This window comes from Lynx canadensis, chromosome D1 (assembly GCF_007474595.2).
Source record: "Lynx canadensis isolate LIC74 chromosome D1, mLynCan4.pri.v2, whole genome shotgun sequence".
In the NCBI taxonomy this organism is placed as follows: domain Eukaryota; kingdom Metazoa; phylum Chordata; class Mammalia; order Carnivora; family Felidae; genus Lynx; species Lynx canadensis.
This window is the reverse complement of record NC_044312.2, coordinates 44,592,432-44,606,065: the sequence shown is the minus strand read 5'-3', so window position 1 is coordinate 44,606,065 and position 13,634 is coordinate 44,592,432. Positions and strand designations below refer to the sequence as shown.

Below are 13,634 nucleotides of genomic sequence, written 5' to 3'. Positions count from 1 at the left end.
TTCAGAAAGCCAATTTACTGCATTATGTCATTTTCATAGACATATCATATAATTTATTATTTAGCATTTTTCCTGTTATAGAAGCATGATAGTTATGTAAAGCTTTATTTTGTGACAACTGGTAAAGATACAAGTTATATATAAATAAGCCAAATGTGTCTGATATATATGTGTGTGTGTATATATATATATATATATTTATACCACATGACTAGCCTGTTTATATAAATGTTTACATGGGTCATAAACCTCAAAAACACTCATATGTCATGGCAAAAATAAATGCTCTTGGTTTGGAGTAAAAGTTAATTTAAACTATTCGTTTATGTGGAGGTTAAGTTTTTCTATAATAGTTTTTGTTTAGGACTCTAAGAATGGCCATATAAGCTGAGTCTCCAGGTTTTCTTCACAGAATTTATCTTCCAAAATACTTCTTAAAAATAATAAACAGGGTGAAATGTAGTAGCTGATTCTGAATTACAAAATACTTTGAGAAAAAAAAAGTAAATACTATACTGTTTCTAAGGAGATAATTTCATTAATATAATCTATTTATCTACCTATGTATCTAGCTAACTACACTAAAAAGTAAATGATTGAGAATTGTTTTTAAAAACTGATCATTCATGTACAGTATAACCAAAAAGTGGCCAGTGTTCAGCATAGATTATAACAGAAGAAAAGCATTCTTTCTGTGGTGTTTAAGATCAATTTGCTAAGTCATCCTAAATGGACAGTTCCAAGGTTGCATGAGTTCAAACCTCGACAGGCTACCCGCCCCTCCCACCGCCCCCCCCCCACAATGATATATACTTTAAGTGGGACAAGAATTTTTTATAGTAATATTCCATATATTTAAGATGAATATTAACTGTATTATAAATTCTATATTGCCACTAATAATAACTATTATCTATTGAGCATTTGTCATGTACCAGAAATGCTGGATATGAAAGAAATCTCACAGATTATTGTAATTCATCTCTGCATTTAAAGAAAGAGGAACTGAGTTATAGAGAACTCAAGGTAATTTTTCCAAGTTATATGGGTCAGGGTAATGGATTTTTTAATTCACTGCCATTTCTATCACATCAGCTGGTTTTGACTGTCCTACCATGAGTCTATGGAGTCTTACAAGACTCATTTAATCTTTAGAAAATGATTTGCTGTATGTGGTCCAGATATCTCACCTCAGTCATCTCACCTTAGCCTTAAGTTTATATAAATATATGCCCATTTGTATTACTTCACAATAGAAGACACTGAAGCAGGAGAGTCTGACAAAGCACACAAAATGGTTTTCTTTTTTAAGATCAAACATATTTTGTATCAATTTCCATATGTATAAGAATATATGTATACATATTATATGTGTATAAATAATACAATGTAGGGAAGCAGAGAGAAGCTATGTTTTAAAGTCTACATTGTTTTTCTCTTCCACACATCATGCTTTTAGGTTTTAGATAATTTGTGTTCAAGGAGTGTAAATTTGCTTAAGAATCCATCAAAGTAGAAAGTGATTTCACAAGTAATTTTTTTTTCTGGTAAAATTATACAGATATGCCCATACATGCGCACACAAACAAACATACACACAGAGACACATACACAGATGGACTCAAAAGGAAAAAATCTACACAGATGTGTGTTGTTTGTATATACATCCAGACATTCACAGATACATAAACACACATAATCTATATTATTTTTATGATGTAACCTCTACCAACACAGATAATTGTGGCACTATAATTCGTATTTGTATTTCCAGACACAAAAGCAAGGTATAATCCCTACATGCTTCATTGTTTTTTTAAAAAAATATTTGTCTTAAAAGGTGTTTGTAGATGTCTTTGAGGACAGCATCTTGGGTTGGTTTATGGTTGGTTTACATTTTTAATTTAATCTATTGTCCATAGGCTACTTTGTCAATCCCATAATTTGAATGTATATATCATTCAGAATTTAAGATTAATTAATAGTATGGCTCTTTGGGTCTTAGAAAACACTATTAAGACAACATTCTAAACATTTAAGGGGAAGAATCTTAAAGTCATACCATAGTTTCTTTTTTAATATTTTTCAAAAAGTAACTGACTTCACAAACACCAACTATAACATGATTTAGACAACTGAGAAACAGGCAAGTGTACTTTTGAAGGCTAAAATAAAACACATTTATACAAGTACAAAGCAAAACAATGCTGATAAAAATGTTAAACTTTATGAAAAAAAATCATTTGCAATTCACATCAAAATAATTTAACATTCTCTATTGTTTTAATAGTACAAGCTGCAACAACAGAAAAAGAACAGATACGCGCACACAATTTTAAAACCAAATCCGTTAAAGTGCAGAAAAAAGTAAGTACAAGCACTTGTAGCCCACACAAATCTTTTAGGATTGGCACCATCTCTCTAAAACATCTATATTCTATATAGATTTCTAATTACAACACCACCAGCAGCTGCCATTGAATTCTAGAAATACACACAATATACATAGTATATTTGTTCACATTGGGAAGATCAGTGAAATTCAGCCAACTATTTTATACATGCCTCACTCTTCAACAGATAGTAGAGAATCTCCCAGGCCTCAGACCCTCTTAAAAGTGAATTTCAATTTATCTTTATGTTTTTCACTGATCTGTATTTTTTTCACAGTATAAAATTGTAAATGGTAACTATAGAGATTCTGACAGCTTGAGGGTTATTAATAAGCTGTGGCTAAATGTGAACTCAGATAATACTTTTGAAGTCTCCAAAACATGTACATTTTGCTGGGAGACTAGCATAGGAAATGGGTTTTTTTTGTTTTTGTTTTTTTGTTTTTTGTTTTTTCTTAAAAAGTGGTTAATTCCTGGTTTGGAAGTCACAGAACTGCAGCAGAGCCATTACACAATTCATTCACAGTCAGAAATAGCTCCTAGTCTTCCTGATCACTTGCTGGTAACAGCAGAAGTTTGGGAAAGACTTTTACTAACAAGGATTAGTACATTCGGGGATTTACTGTTTTTCTTTACTTCAGTCAAATCTCATATGGTTTTCCTTTGCGTACTCTCTTCTGCTCCCCACCCCTAACCCAGAGAGAAGCTTCTTCCCAATCCACATAGGGTCTTCTCAGGCTGCCCCTACTCCTCTCCCAGAACAGAAGAGTGAGTGGACTCCTTAGATGGTCCATATAACTCGATCAAAGTAGGTCTTCTTCTTTTCATCCTTGGACCAAACTGTCCTTTAGGGTCACTTTTCTGAATCTCAGCATTTCACTCTCTTTTCCCCTTCCTTTTAGTCATGCTGGTCCAACTGAGTGATCACTGGGCACCAGGAACAGACTGTTTTCAAGGAAATTCAATGAAAATAGGTACCCAAATGAATTGCGAAGTTCATATCCTAGCCCTAGAATGAATATTCAGTTTTCCTTGTAGATTTATTACTTGGAACCTGGTATTAGAATTGGCAAAGAGACAGAGTTAGCATCATTCCAAAATAAAAGATCCCAAAAGTGCATTACTAATATTATGCATTATAGAATGTATTGAATGAAGGGCAAAGGGCATAAAAACACAGAGAAAAGTACACCTTGTTCTCCTCTAATTGGATGAATATTTTTCTTATTACAGTTGATTATAATTTCATATGGCATTATCAGACAGCAATTTATTTGTATTACATTTTAATTTCTGATGAATTTTCTCATAAAGTGGTGTATTTTTTTAAAGAAATATGTTACTAAAAATTTAGAAGAGAAATTTGATCATGGAGAAAGTTTTTTAAAAATATTCTGTTGGTCAACACGGTGAAACTTACACTTGAGAATAAAATGGAAATCAACCTAAAGTCATGGGAAACGAATTTAAAACTTAGTTGAGTATATTTGGAAAGGTTTCAATGTTTAAGAAATCAAAATGGTAATCCTCAGGTGAATGCCACCCTTTTCATGAGGATTGAAGGGTGTTAATCAAAATATTTACATTTGTTTTTTAAGTAGAGGCAGAGTTCACGTTCAATGAAACTATAAAGCTTAGCTAAATTCACTCTGCTTCAAGAGTCTCATTATAACATGTGGGTTCAGGGTGCTCTGATGATATTTTCAAATGTGGTATGGTAAGTTTGATTTTCAAGTTTATATTTTAGTAAACTAATATCAGCTTTTAACATTTTATACTGGGAGATTTGATTTTAAATTTAATATAAGAACAGATATAAGTAAAGGAAAATCAAGAAGTATATTTCCTATAACTTTTAAAAGTGGGGCATGATAAATTACACCAATGGATATATTTCCATTTCTCAATTCCTTTTTTAAAGTATATATGAAATAAAAAAATACATGCCAATATAAGGATATTGAGCTCAAGGAAAAAGGTTTCATTTATTTTTCTTTCTGCTAAAAATATACTTCTGCCTCACAGCAAATCTTTTTCATAAGGCTAGCTTTAGTATAAGGCTGGATCAACTGAACTTTAAATTTATAGGACACCTCCTCCTTTTATTACTATCTTTATTTTAAAATTTAAAATGAAACGAAACGAAACGAAACCAAACCAAACCAAAACAACACAAAAAAACATTTGGCACCTGAGGACAACTGTAATGAGAAGAAGAAAGAGATGACTGTGGATGCAGGTCTTGAGCTATGAATTCTACCTATATGAGCCTATTAAAGCACATGTATTTCTAGTATATCTTTAAATCTCTTTTCTGCAGTATTTAAAAAGTGACAGTATGAAGTGCACAAAATCATATTAATAATTATTTTAAAAAGGAAATACTAATAATTGCTTTGCCTCTTTTTGGAATGGCTAAGAGACTGTGTGGTTTATATTCATTAAGGTTCCTCTGTTTTAATATTCTGTATTGCTTTGAAAAATCTACATTTGTCATAGTTCATAGCTGCCCTCTTTAAGCAGCCAAAAAAAGTTAAAATCACTGCTCACTGGCATAGCTAAATCTCTGCTAAGCCGACTTGACACAGTTTAAAATTTCCAGCGTATTAAAATTGTGTTAACTTTTTGAACAACAGTCCCTCTAATCATGTCGCTGTCTTCGCTGGGTCTATAGACCATTCTTCCAGTGGTGGGACTTGGAAAGAACAGAGGAGCTCTTTGTGCATCAGGTTCTCAAAAGAAAGGAATGGAGAAGCCCAAATGCATATTTTAATATTTTAGCTGGCAATGCTAATGGAACAGCATTCATAAGGAGGAGTGGCCACATTTCATGAAAGTGATAGCCAAGCTGGAGCTCAGGAATTATTATTATTATAAAGAGAATTTCCAGCTACACAACGGTACCCCAGTGAGGGAATTACAAAACAGTATTCCAGAAAATATTTTTTTGCTACTCCAGTATTGATTGGCAACATGGTGAAATAGTCAAGAAATCTTCCATTGGTTTTCTTGGTTAATGGAGGTGAATTGAAATAACTAGGTGGACTCCCGGATGCAGGCTTTTCAAAGAGGATTTCAAAACCAAATTGGAGAGGAATGTCTCTGGTAAAAGCCTTATACACATCAGCGCAGCACTCATTATCCAGTTGTGTGTTATGCATGGGACACACTCACAACAATGCCTCAGTAAATACTGGGCCCAAGTTACTGCTTTTCCAAGTCTTTAAAGGACAGAAAAAAAAGAAAAAAAAAAAAACGGAAAAAAAACCCAAAAAACAAAAAAAGAGAGCGAAAGGTTGATGTTTTGGTCCCAGATTTTGAGTTTGTTAGAAAATGTACATTCATGTTTGGTGAATCAAAGAATCTTCTGGGAAAAGAATTAAAGTAAACAAACAAAACTTTGTACAGTTGCTTAATAAGTATGCTTTTCCCCCTCCATTATGCTGTTACACACTCATTGCTTCCCTAGAGCAAAGCACTTGGTATGGAACTGGTTCAACAGACTCTTGTCAGCCCTCAAAAATATAAGCAGTGTTTCTTAAAAGCCCATGTTTTCTAAGGCCACTAGAAGAAAATCTGCCAAAGGATTTGTGGTCGGTGTCTTCGTCGGTTGATGTTAAATAGCACTATTAATCTCGTGTTTCCATTACGGGTGTACTTGGCATCTTCCACCTCGGGTCTTAACCAGGCGACTATGCTTGTCACTGTGTCTGCGTGAACACGGGAGGTCTTGGCTCCCTTGGCGGAACCCAGCGTGGTTTCCAATGACATTCACAACGACGAGGAGCTCTGAGTGTAATCTCTTATGATAAGTGTGTCATATTTGGGAGACGAAGGGATACAGAGGGCCGACTCCGACACTGGCGAGTTGGGGGTTGTACTCCCCGAGTCCACCGAGTCTCTGAAGGGGGACGGCGGGGTGAGAGCCACCAGCTCTTCCAGGTCCGGCTTGCCGGCTGCAGCTTCCGGCCCGGCCGTCGGCGTCTCCCGAGCAGCGCCCCCAGCCGGCGGGGCCGCCGCCGCGGGCTGCGCGCCGCCCGTGACCTCGATGGCGGGCAGCGGCTGGATTTCGGCGAACGTCGTCATGGTTGTGGGCAGCTGGATCTCTTTGGGGATCAGGTACGACGAGCAGAGCGGGGCGCCCACGCCGGGGCCGGGGGCCGTGGTGGACAGCATCATGGAGTTGAGCTCGCTGATGTTGGCGGTGAAGCGGGTCACCACACTGCTGATCTGCTCCATGAGCGAGCCCTGCGAGGAGCTGCTGCGCGCCGCGGGCTCCGAGTGCAGCGACGGCACGTCGTCGTCCGTGCGGCTGGCGGAGCCCGCGCGCTGGCTCAGCGTGCTGATGGGCGACGGCGAGCGCGGGCGCGCGGGCGCGGGGAAGTGCTCCTCCGCTTCCGCCACGTCGTACAGCCCCTTGGGGCCGGCGTCCGGGGGCTCCGGCCCGCCGGGGCCGCCGCCCGCGCCCCCCGCGCCGCCCGCGGCCCCCGCGCCACCGCCCGCGCCGCCTGCGCCCAGGCCGCGGCTCTCCGTGCTCTTGGGGAAGGGCTTGATGACGGCCGTTTGGTTGGGGTTCTCTTTCTTGTTGATGTGGATGGACAGCCGCTGCCACAGGTGCTGCCCCCGACTGCTCTTCTCGTTCTGGGCCCACGTGACGGATTTGCCATTGGAGCTGCGGAGAGAAGGGAGACTAGAGGTGACTCAGAGGTTCAGGGGGAGCGGGTCCCCAGCCCTGGGTTATGGATTGGGAAGGACGGCGTCAAAGGACACCTCCAGAGATCGTGGAAGCGGCATTTGTTTCCTTGTTTTGAGTTAAAGGCCGCTTTATTGTATTGGCCTTGCCTTTATCCTTACCATGAAAGTGTATCAGAGGGGAGAGTAGTAAGTAAGGGTTGAGGAGTATTTATGGAGATTCTGCAGTAGTTCTGAGCAGCAGCTGGTTATGTTGCAAACCTAGAAGCCAGGGCCTGGATTATTATGGTGCCATTGAGCAGAAGCACCTGGTACAGGGCAAGGGCTTCCTGCAGTTGGCAGCCTCTGAAAGGAAAACTTGGAACTAGAACAACTAACCAACCCAAACACAAGAGGGCAGGGAAAGCGTTGGGGTCAAGGGTTACCAGGCAATAGACAGTGGTTCCAGTTCAGTTTTTATTCTGCGAGCCAATGATTGGTGTATTTGGCTAGGGATTTCTGTTTGAATTCCTGACCTTGAACATGGTTTTAGTTAGTCTGCCTTATCTGCTGGAAAACAGAAATTCAAGGAACACATATACAAAGTTCTAATCAATTAGAGCTTTTCTACTTCACCCACATTTTCCTCACAAATTTATTTTTAGGCCTAAAACTTGAATAACAGTTCTGTGAGGGAGCATATTGCCTCTGGCACCTAGCATATTGCTTTCCAACTAGGGTCTTTTTTTTTTTTTTTTTTTTTTTCAACGTTTATTTATTTTTGGGACAGAGAGAGACAGAGCATGAACGGGGGAGGGGCAGAGAGAGAGGGAGACACAGAATCGGAAACAGGCTCCAGGCTCTGAGCAGTCAGCACAGAGCCCGACGCAGGGCTCGAACTCACGGACCGCAAGATCGTGACCTGGCTGAAGTCGGACGCTTAACCGACTGCGCCACCCAGGCGCCCCTCCAACTAGGGTCTTGATGAGTGTTACCTGACATGATTTCCTACGGCCTTTCTCCCTCTTCCCTTTCCCTAAGCAGTGCATTTTGGTCCTGCAGCATGAGGTCTGAAAGCTGCTCTGATGGTACAATTGGCGCCTGAGCCTCAGATCCTGACTGTGTCCTCCTTACTATTAAATATGACACAACCTCTAAATCTACAGACCCTCTGTCAGAAACCTCACTTATGGTCAGAGAATGTGGCCTGACCTTCAGGGATGTTCTATGGAGAGACCTCGGGTGATGGCTCATCACAAAGAAATCCAAGATCTCTGTAACTAGGGGGTCTGTTTTGTCCAGACAGCTCTGCCCTAGGTGCTGTGACCAGGAGATAGCCTTGGACAGTCTATGACCCAAGGCTTTGACCACCCAACTTTATCATCTCGGCCAGTGGTGATTAAACTTAATTGTGCCTAAAACTCACCTAGGGTATTTGTCAAATAGCCCAGGCAGGACCCCAGAAGATTCTGATCACCTAGATAAGGTTCCAAAGATCTATGCATTTTGTAAGCACTCCATCCCCAAAGAAGCTGTCCTTTCTTTCTGGGTTCCCATTGCTCCCTTGGCCTCCTTGCTGGACAGCCTTTGCCTGGCAGGGGGCTGAATTGTATTTGGAGCTCACTTGCCTTGCGGCTACCGGACTTCAACTGCCAGATCCACTCTGCCTGAGATACCTATGCCTTTGATAACAAATCTCTGTTTCTGCAGTTCCTATAACAGGATGCTTTCTGTCTCTTTCCCATACTGCTTCTCATTTCTTCCATCTTTCCTTTTCCTCTTTGTGGTCTTCCTTTTTCTGCTCTTTCCTCTGAAATCTCATTCCACTTAATCTACCCAATAGTTTGCAACCTGGTGTCCTTTAGAATTCTGGAATGTGATATGTCCCCCACCCCTGCCCCTCTTCCTGTGAAGGATGGATCAATTATTTCCAGGTTTGGAGGTTGCTGTACATCCACGGTAGCAGAATGGGCCCTGCCAAACCTAACTTTCCTTTCCAGGAGAGTTTCAGGAAAGGAATGTTTCTACGTTTTGCATTAACCTGACCTGCCACCTTTTATGTTTTTAGTGCATTACTTTCTTCTTCCTAGGTGTCTACTGAGTTCTGGAACATGGCACAGAAGAAATGGGCCAGACTATTTATGGGATTTGATTGGGAGGATGGTTGCCAACAACCCCCTTTCTCTCCTACTAGCAAGGTAAGAAACATGCATGTTGGAAAGGAAAATTAGTCGTTCAGGTTGCTGAGGCCACTTTTAATACAAAGCTTGGGCTATAAACTAGCAGCTTAACTGGATTTATCCTACTAAGCTTTACTCTAGGAAAGTTCTTGCTCCCAACATGGAGAGGTTTTGATGGAACATAACTCTGGGTATTAACAGTGTCAGTCTTTGGAATCACATGCAGTAGTGCCTAAAAACTTGACAGCAGATGGAAAAGCCTTTGGATGAATGTGTGAGAAGGAAACTATCCTAACCAGCCAATTTGCACAAAATACTGACATTTTTCCTGGCCATGCCTTTGCTCATTGTGTCCATGGTCATTTGGGAGAGAGAGCGCCAAACAATCTGAATACCAATGGAAATGGACACAGGAGACACCAGAGAAATGGAGTCCAAATGTAAGTACCTCATTTCATTCCTTGGGTCATGAAAGGTTTTTTACTCCAAAATAAATGAGAACTTTTTAAAAAGTTTTTTTTTTTTAAATCCTGACTTATGACATTAATCTGTTTATTAGTAGAATGTAGTTTCCACAGGAAACAGACAGGAAACTAATCTATCTTGTTCATTAGCACACAGGATGTTAATAAGCATTTGATGGACGAATAGGATTCTTAAGCTAACCAGTCTTAAGAACCATTGTGTGGTGTCCTGGAAAGTGCAATGGACAAAGGACCCTCAAATCTGGATTCTAATCCTGGATCTGCCATCCTGGATGCTTGGAAAACAATAGTCTCTAAGATTTGGTAAAAAGCAGAGAGCAATCCTTTGGTGAAAGCTGTCATGAGGATTAAATGAGACCATATAGATGAAAGCTTCTTGTAAGGAGAGGGTATCTAAGAGTGTTAATTTTTGCATTCTATGTGAACACTACATTTCAGAAAATAAAAACAGTATACTTGTGGTTTTGAGCTCTGGTTGAGAAACAAAGAATTCAATACAAAGTAAAATATGTAGTAAAGCCAAAAAATATTTTTGGTTGTTCCTCCTTAACCTGACCAACTGTACCAAGAATTGGAGTTCCATCGGGTTTGCTCTGTTGGGGTTTTTTCCATGCTAATTTGTCTCCTTGGTGATCAAATCCACTCCACTAAATTCTGCATTATTTCTCTTCCACAGTTTACTTCTTCCTGAAATGCTCTTTCATTGTGCTCCCTCCTCTCTGCCGTTTTCTTTCTTTTGCCTAAGCTCTTACCATTTTTTTTTTATTTTATCTTAATTGCTTTTATTTGAGAGAAGCATTCCTGACCCCATCCCGACTAGGTTAGATTCCCAGAGTCCTTTCATTAGGCACTTAATAACTCTTTGCTGTATATCTACCTCACCTGCTGGGTGGAGTGTTCTGAGGGTACAGACAGAGGGTTCTTTGTTTTCTGTTATATCCATAGTACCTCGTGCATTGCCTAGAACATGTTATGTGCTCAATAATATTTTGAACTAATAACTGAGTGGATAAGTGAATTTGATTTAAAAAAATCCATACTGAATTGTTTTTGGTAGAATTAAGTTTTAAAAATAATTCAATAGTAAAAAAATAATTCATTGTTAATGAAATTCTGTTTTGTCTTATGAATCAATCTTTTTATAAACTCACTGTAATCAATAGTACTTAGTACATATTTCATTAACCAAGTACAAGAACACAGATCTTCATCTCTACTGTGAAAATCATAAAGGAAGTATTTGTTCCTTTTCTGTAACTTATATGTATATGTATCTGTGTGTGTGTGTGTGTGTGTGTGTGTGTGTGTGTATAGTGAAACTTCTTATTGATGAAAGCTTATGGAGGCAGTATGGATAGTAGACCCAGAATGTGGGTTTAAGGTATGGCCCTCAGTGATGTTGGGCAAATCACTTAACACTTTTGCACCTCTTTGTTCTTTGGTAAAAAATGGAAGAAATAAACCTCTCCTGCTCACCTCACATGATTTCTGGAAGAAACTAAATGGTGGTACACGTGAGGGTACTTTATAAAGCATAGTACCTCTGCAGACCTCACCATCAAATCTTCCGGGGTGCCTGGGTAGCTCAGTCAGTTAAGCATCTAACTTCGGCTCAGGTCATGATCTCGCAGTTCGTGAGTTCAGGCCCTGTGTCAGGCTCTGTCCTGACAGCTCAGAGCCTGGAGCCTACTTCGGATTCTGTGTCTCCCTCTCTCTCTGCCCCTCCCTGCTCATGCTCTGTCTCTCTGTTTTTCTCTCTCTCAAAAAAACAAAAACAAAAACAATAAAAACAAATAAATAAACCTTAGAAAAATCTTCCAATCACTTGAGGTAAAATATTTATTATTATTGTTGTTGTTATTACTGAGAACTTTTTTTTTTTTTAAACATCAGGATTATACATTTTTCCTAAGGACCCTCAGGTAAGAAAAGGGAAAGCAAACTTTTCCGTACTGGTCTATAGCACTTGACTTTCCCCACTGAATATTTTGGACATTAGAAAAGAAGGAGGAGGAGAGAGGAGTGGAGGAAAGAAACAGAATACATGGTTTGCTACACCTGGAAAGGAGGACAATTTGGCAAAAAAAAAAAAAAAAAAAAAAAAAAACCCAAAAAAAAACCATAAAAACTTTGTGCTCTTTCCAGGTACCAGTTAACCCTTTATCAAATATAATACTGCATAATTTACTACTATGACAATTTGTTCTTTATTTCTTGGGGGAAGGTGCATTTTGATCATGTTATTTGAGACTTAGGTTTTTTTGTTTACATTTGTGTCTGCCAAAATGACACCTTCTACCTTTATTCTTAGAAGTTTTTTTTTTTTTTTTTTTTTCCCCCAGGGTCAGCCAGGAGAGAGGAATAGTAAGATAATGAGTTTCCTAATACAAAAAAAAAATACTTAAAAAAATTTTTTTTAAAGCTTGTAATGTCACTAGCAAATATGTCTTTGGAATGACTTCAGAAAATACTAGGCCAAAAAAACAATTTCATGAATTAAGAATATTATAAGTAGAAAGTTTCCAATTGCAGTTCCATTTTCTGTACATTTTCTTAAGCTTTTTATCAATATATTTTGAGTTGCAAAGTATAGAAATAAAGTTTTTAAAAGATAATGAGGAATTGGATATTGTTTATATCCAGACATTCTAAATTAGGTGGGACAATTTCTTTCTGAGCCTTGCCTAAAATATGACATCTTGATTATGACAATTACACTGAGAAATACACCATAATATATAAGAAAATGATAGAATCATCTATATAAATTTCCCCAGTTAAGCATAAATGGGTATAAATAGCCATCTCACTGACAAAAAAAAATAAATGGCTGCGATGACATATGCATTAGAAATATATGTACAGACAAAAACACTTGAGTAAATGAAAATGAATTATCTACCAAAGACACAATAATCAAAGCAATATCACCTTATATTTGCATAGTGCTTTAAAACTACTTTTCCGGACACTGATTGTCAAGGGTAGATAGGATCAATGTCTTTGTCCTCCTTCCAAAAATAAGAAAATTGAGGCTCAGTGAGATAGGTGATTTGCCCAAAGTTAAGCAGTTAGATAATGGCAACCTGGGACCAATACTATCTCATGATTTCCAATTCCATTTTTCCTGACAGTACAATGTCCCATCTTTGCTTTGTGAAGTGAGCTGTCCTTATTTCACGGAATAGAAGACCTCTGGTGTTACCTGGTGATGATGTGTGTTTTTAAGTAGAAACATTAGTCATTTGATTTACATTCTCTATTACCATGTCTTTGTACTTCTTAATCATCTACTTTGAGGTCTCAAGAAAGCACCCTATATCACTCTTTGGCCTCAAATAGCACAGGTTGATCAAGCACTTATATTTGTCAAAGATAATGACTGGATGCCTCAATAATGAAGGCACTTGAAGCTTACAACCATATAAATATTATATGGCAATTTTCAGCCCCTCTTTTTTTCCCCATGCTGTGATCTGGTAAAAGACAGTTGTCCTATATAAGGACAGCCCTAATAAATGTAGCCCACTTATTTTCTCTCTGACTTACTTTGAAATACCACTAAAAAGAATGGTATAAATTTGAGGATAACCTTAAATCTGCACTATTTTGCAAATTTTGGTATTTCAACTAATAGTGGTAATAAATGATATGTGATACCTTTGCAAATGGTTGTGATTCATCAGTACTTTTTAAATTTTTTTTAATGTTTATTTATTTTTGAGAGAGAGAAAGACAGAGCATGAGTAGGGGAAAGGGCAGAGAGAAAGGGAGACACAGAATCCAAAGCAGGCTCCAGGCTCTGAGCTGTCAGCATAAAGCCCGACACGGGGCTCAAAGCCACAAACCATGCATGAGATCATGACCTGAGCTGAAGTTGGATGCTTAACTAACTGAGCCACCCA

General features: G+C 38.8%; 1 protein-coding gene and 1 long non-coding RNA gene across 3 annotated transcripts in view; one reads left to right on the top strand and one right to left on the bottom strand.

The window, feature by feature from the left end:
• Positions 1–2,261: 2,261 nt before the first annotated feature.
• GRM5 (glutamate metabotropic receptor 5) overlaps positions 2,262–13,634 on the bottom strand; it is a 521,413-nt gene continuing 510,040 nt past the window's right edge. For both annotated transcript variants that reach the window (XM_030333012.1, XM_030333014.1), the window contains one exon: positions 2,262–7,065. In XM_030333012.1, the coding sequence (XP_030188872.1) occupies positions 6,165–7,065 (901 nt within the window). In that variant the 3' untranslated portion in view covers positions 2,262–6,164. The remainder of the gene's footprint in view (positions 7,066–13,634) is intronic.
• LOC115525711 lies at positions 6,456–10,435 on the top strand. Its single transcript, XR_003972443.1, has 4 exons — positions 6,456–6,512; positions 9,155–9,262; positions 9,446–9,684; positions 9,859–10,435. It is a non-coding gene; the product is annotated as an uncharacterized LOC115525711 (long non-coding RNA).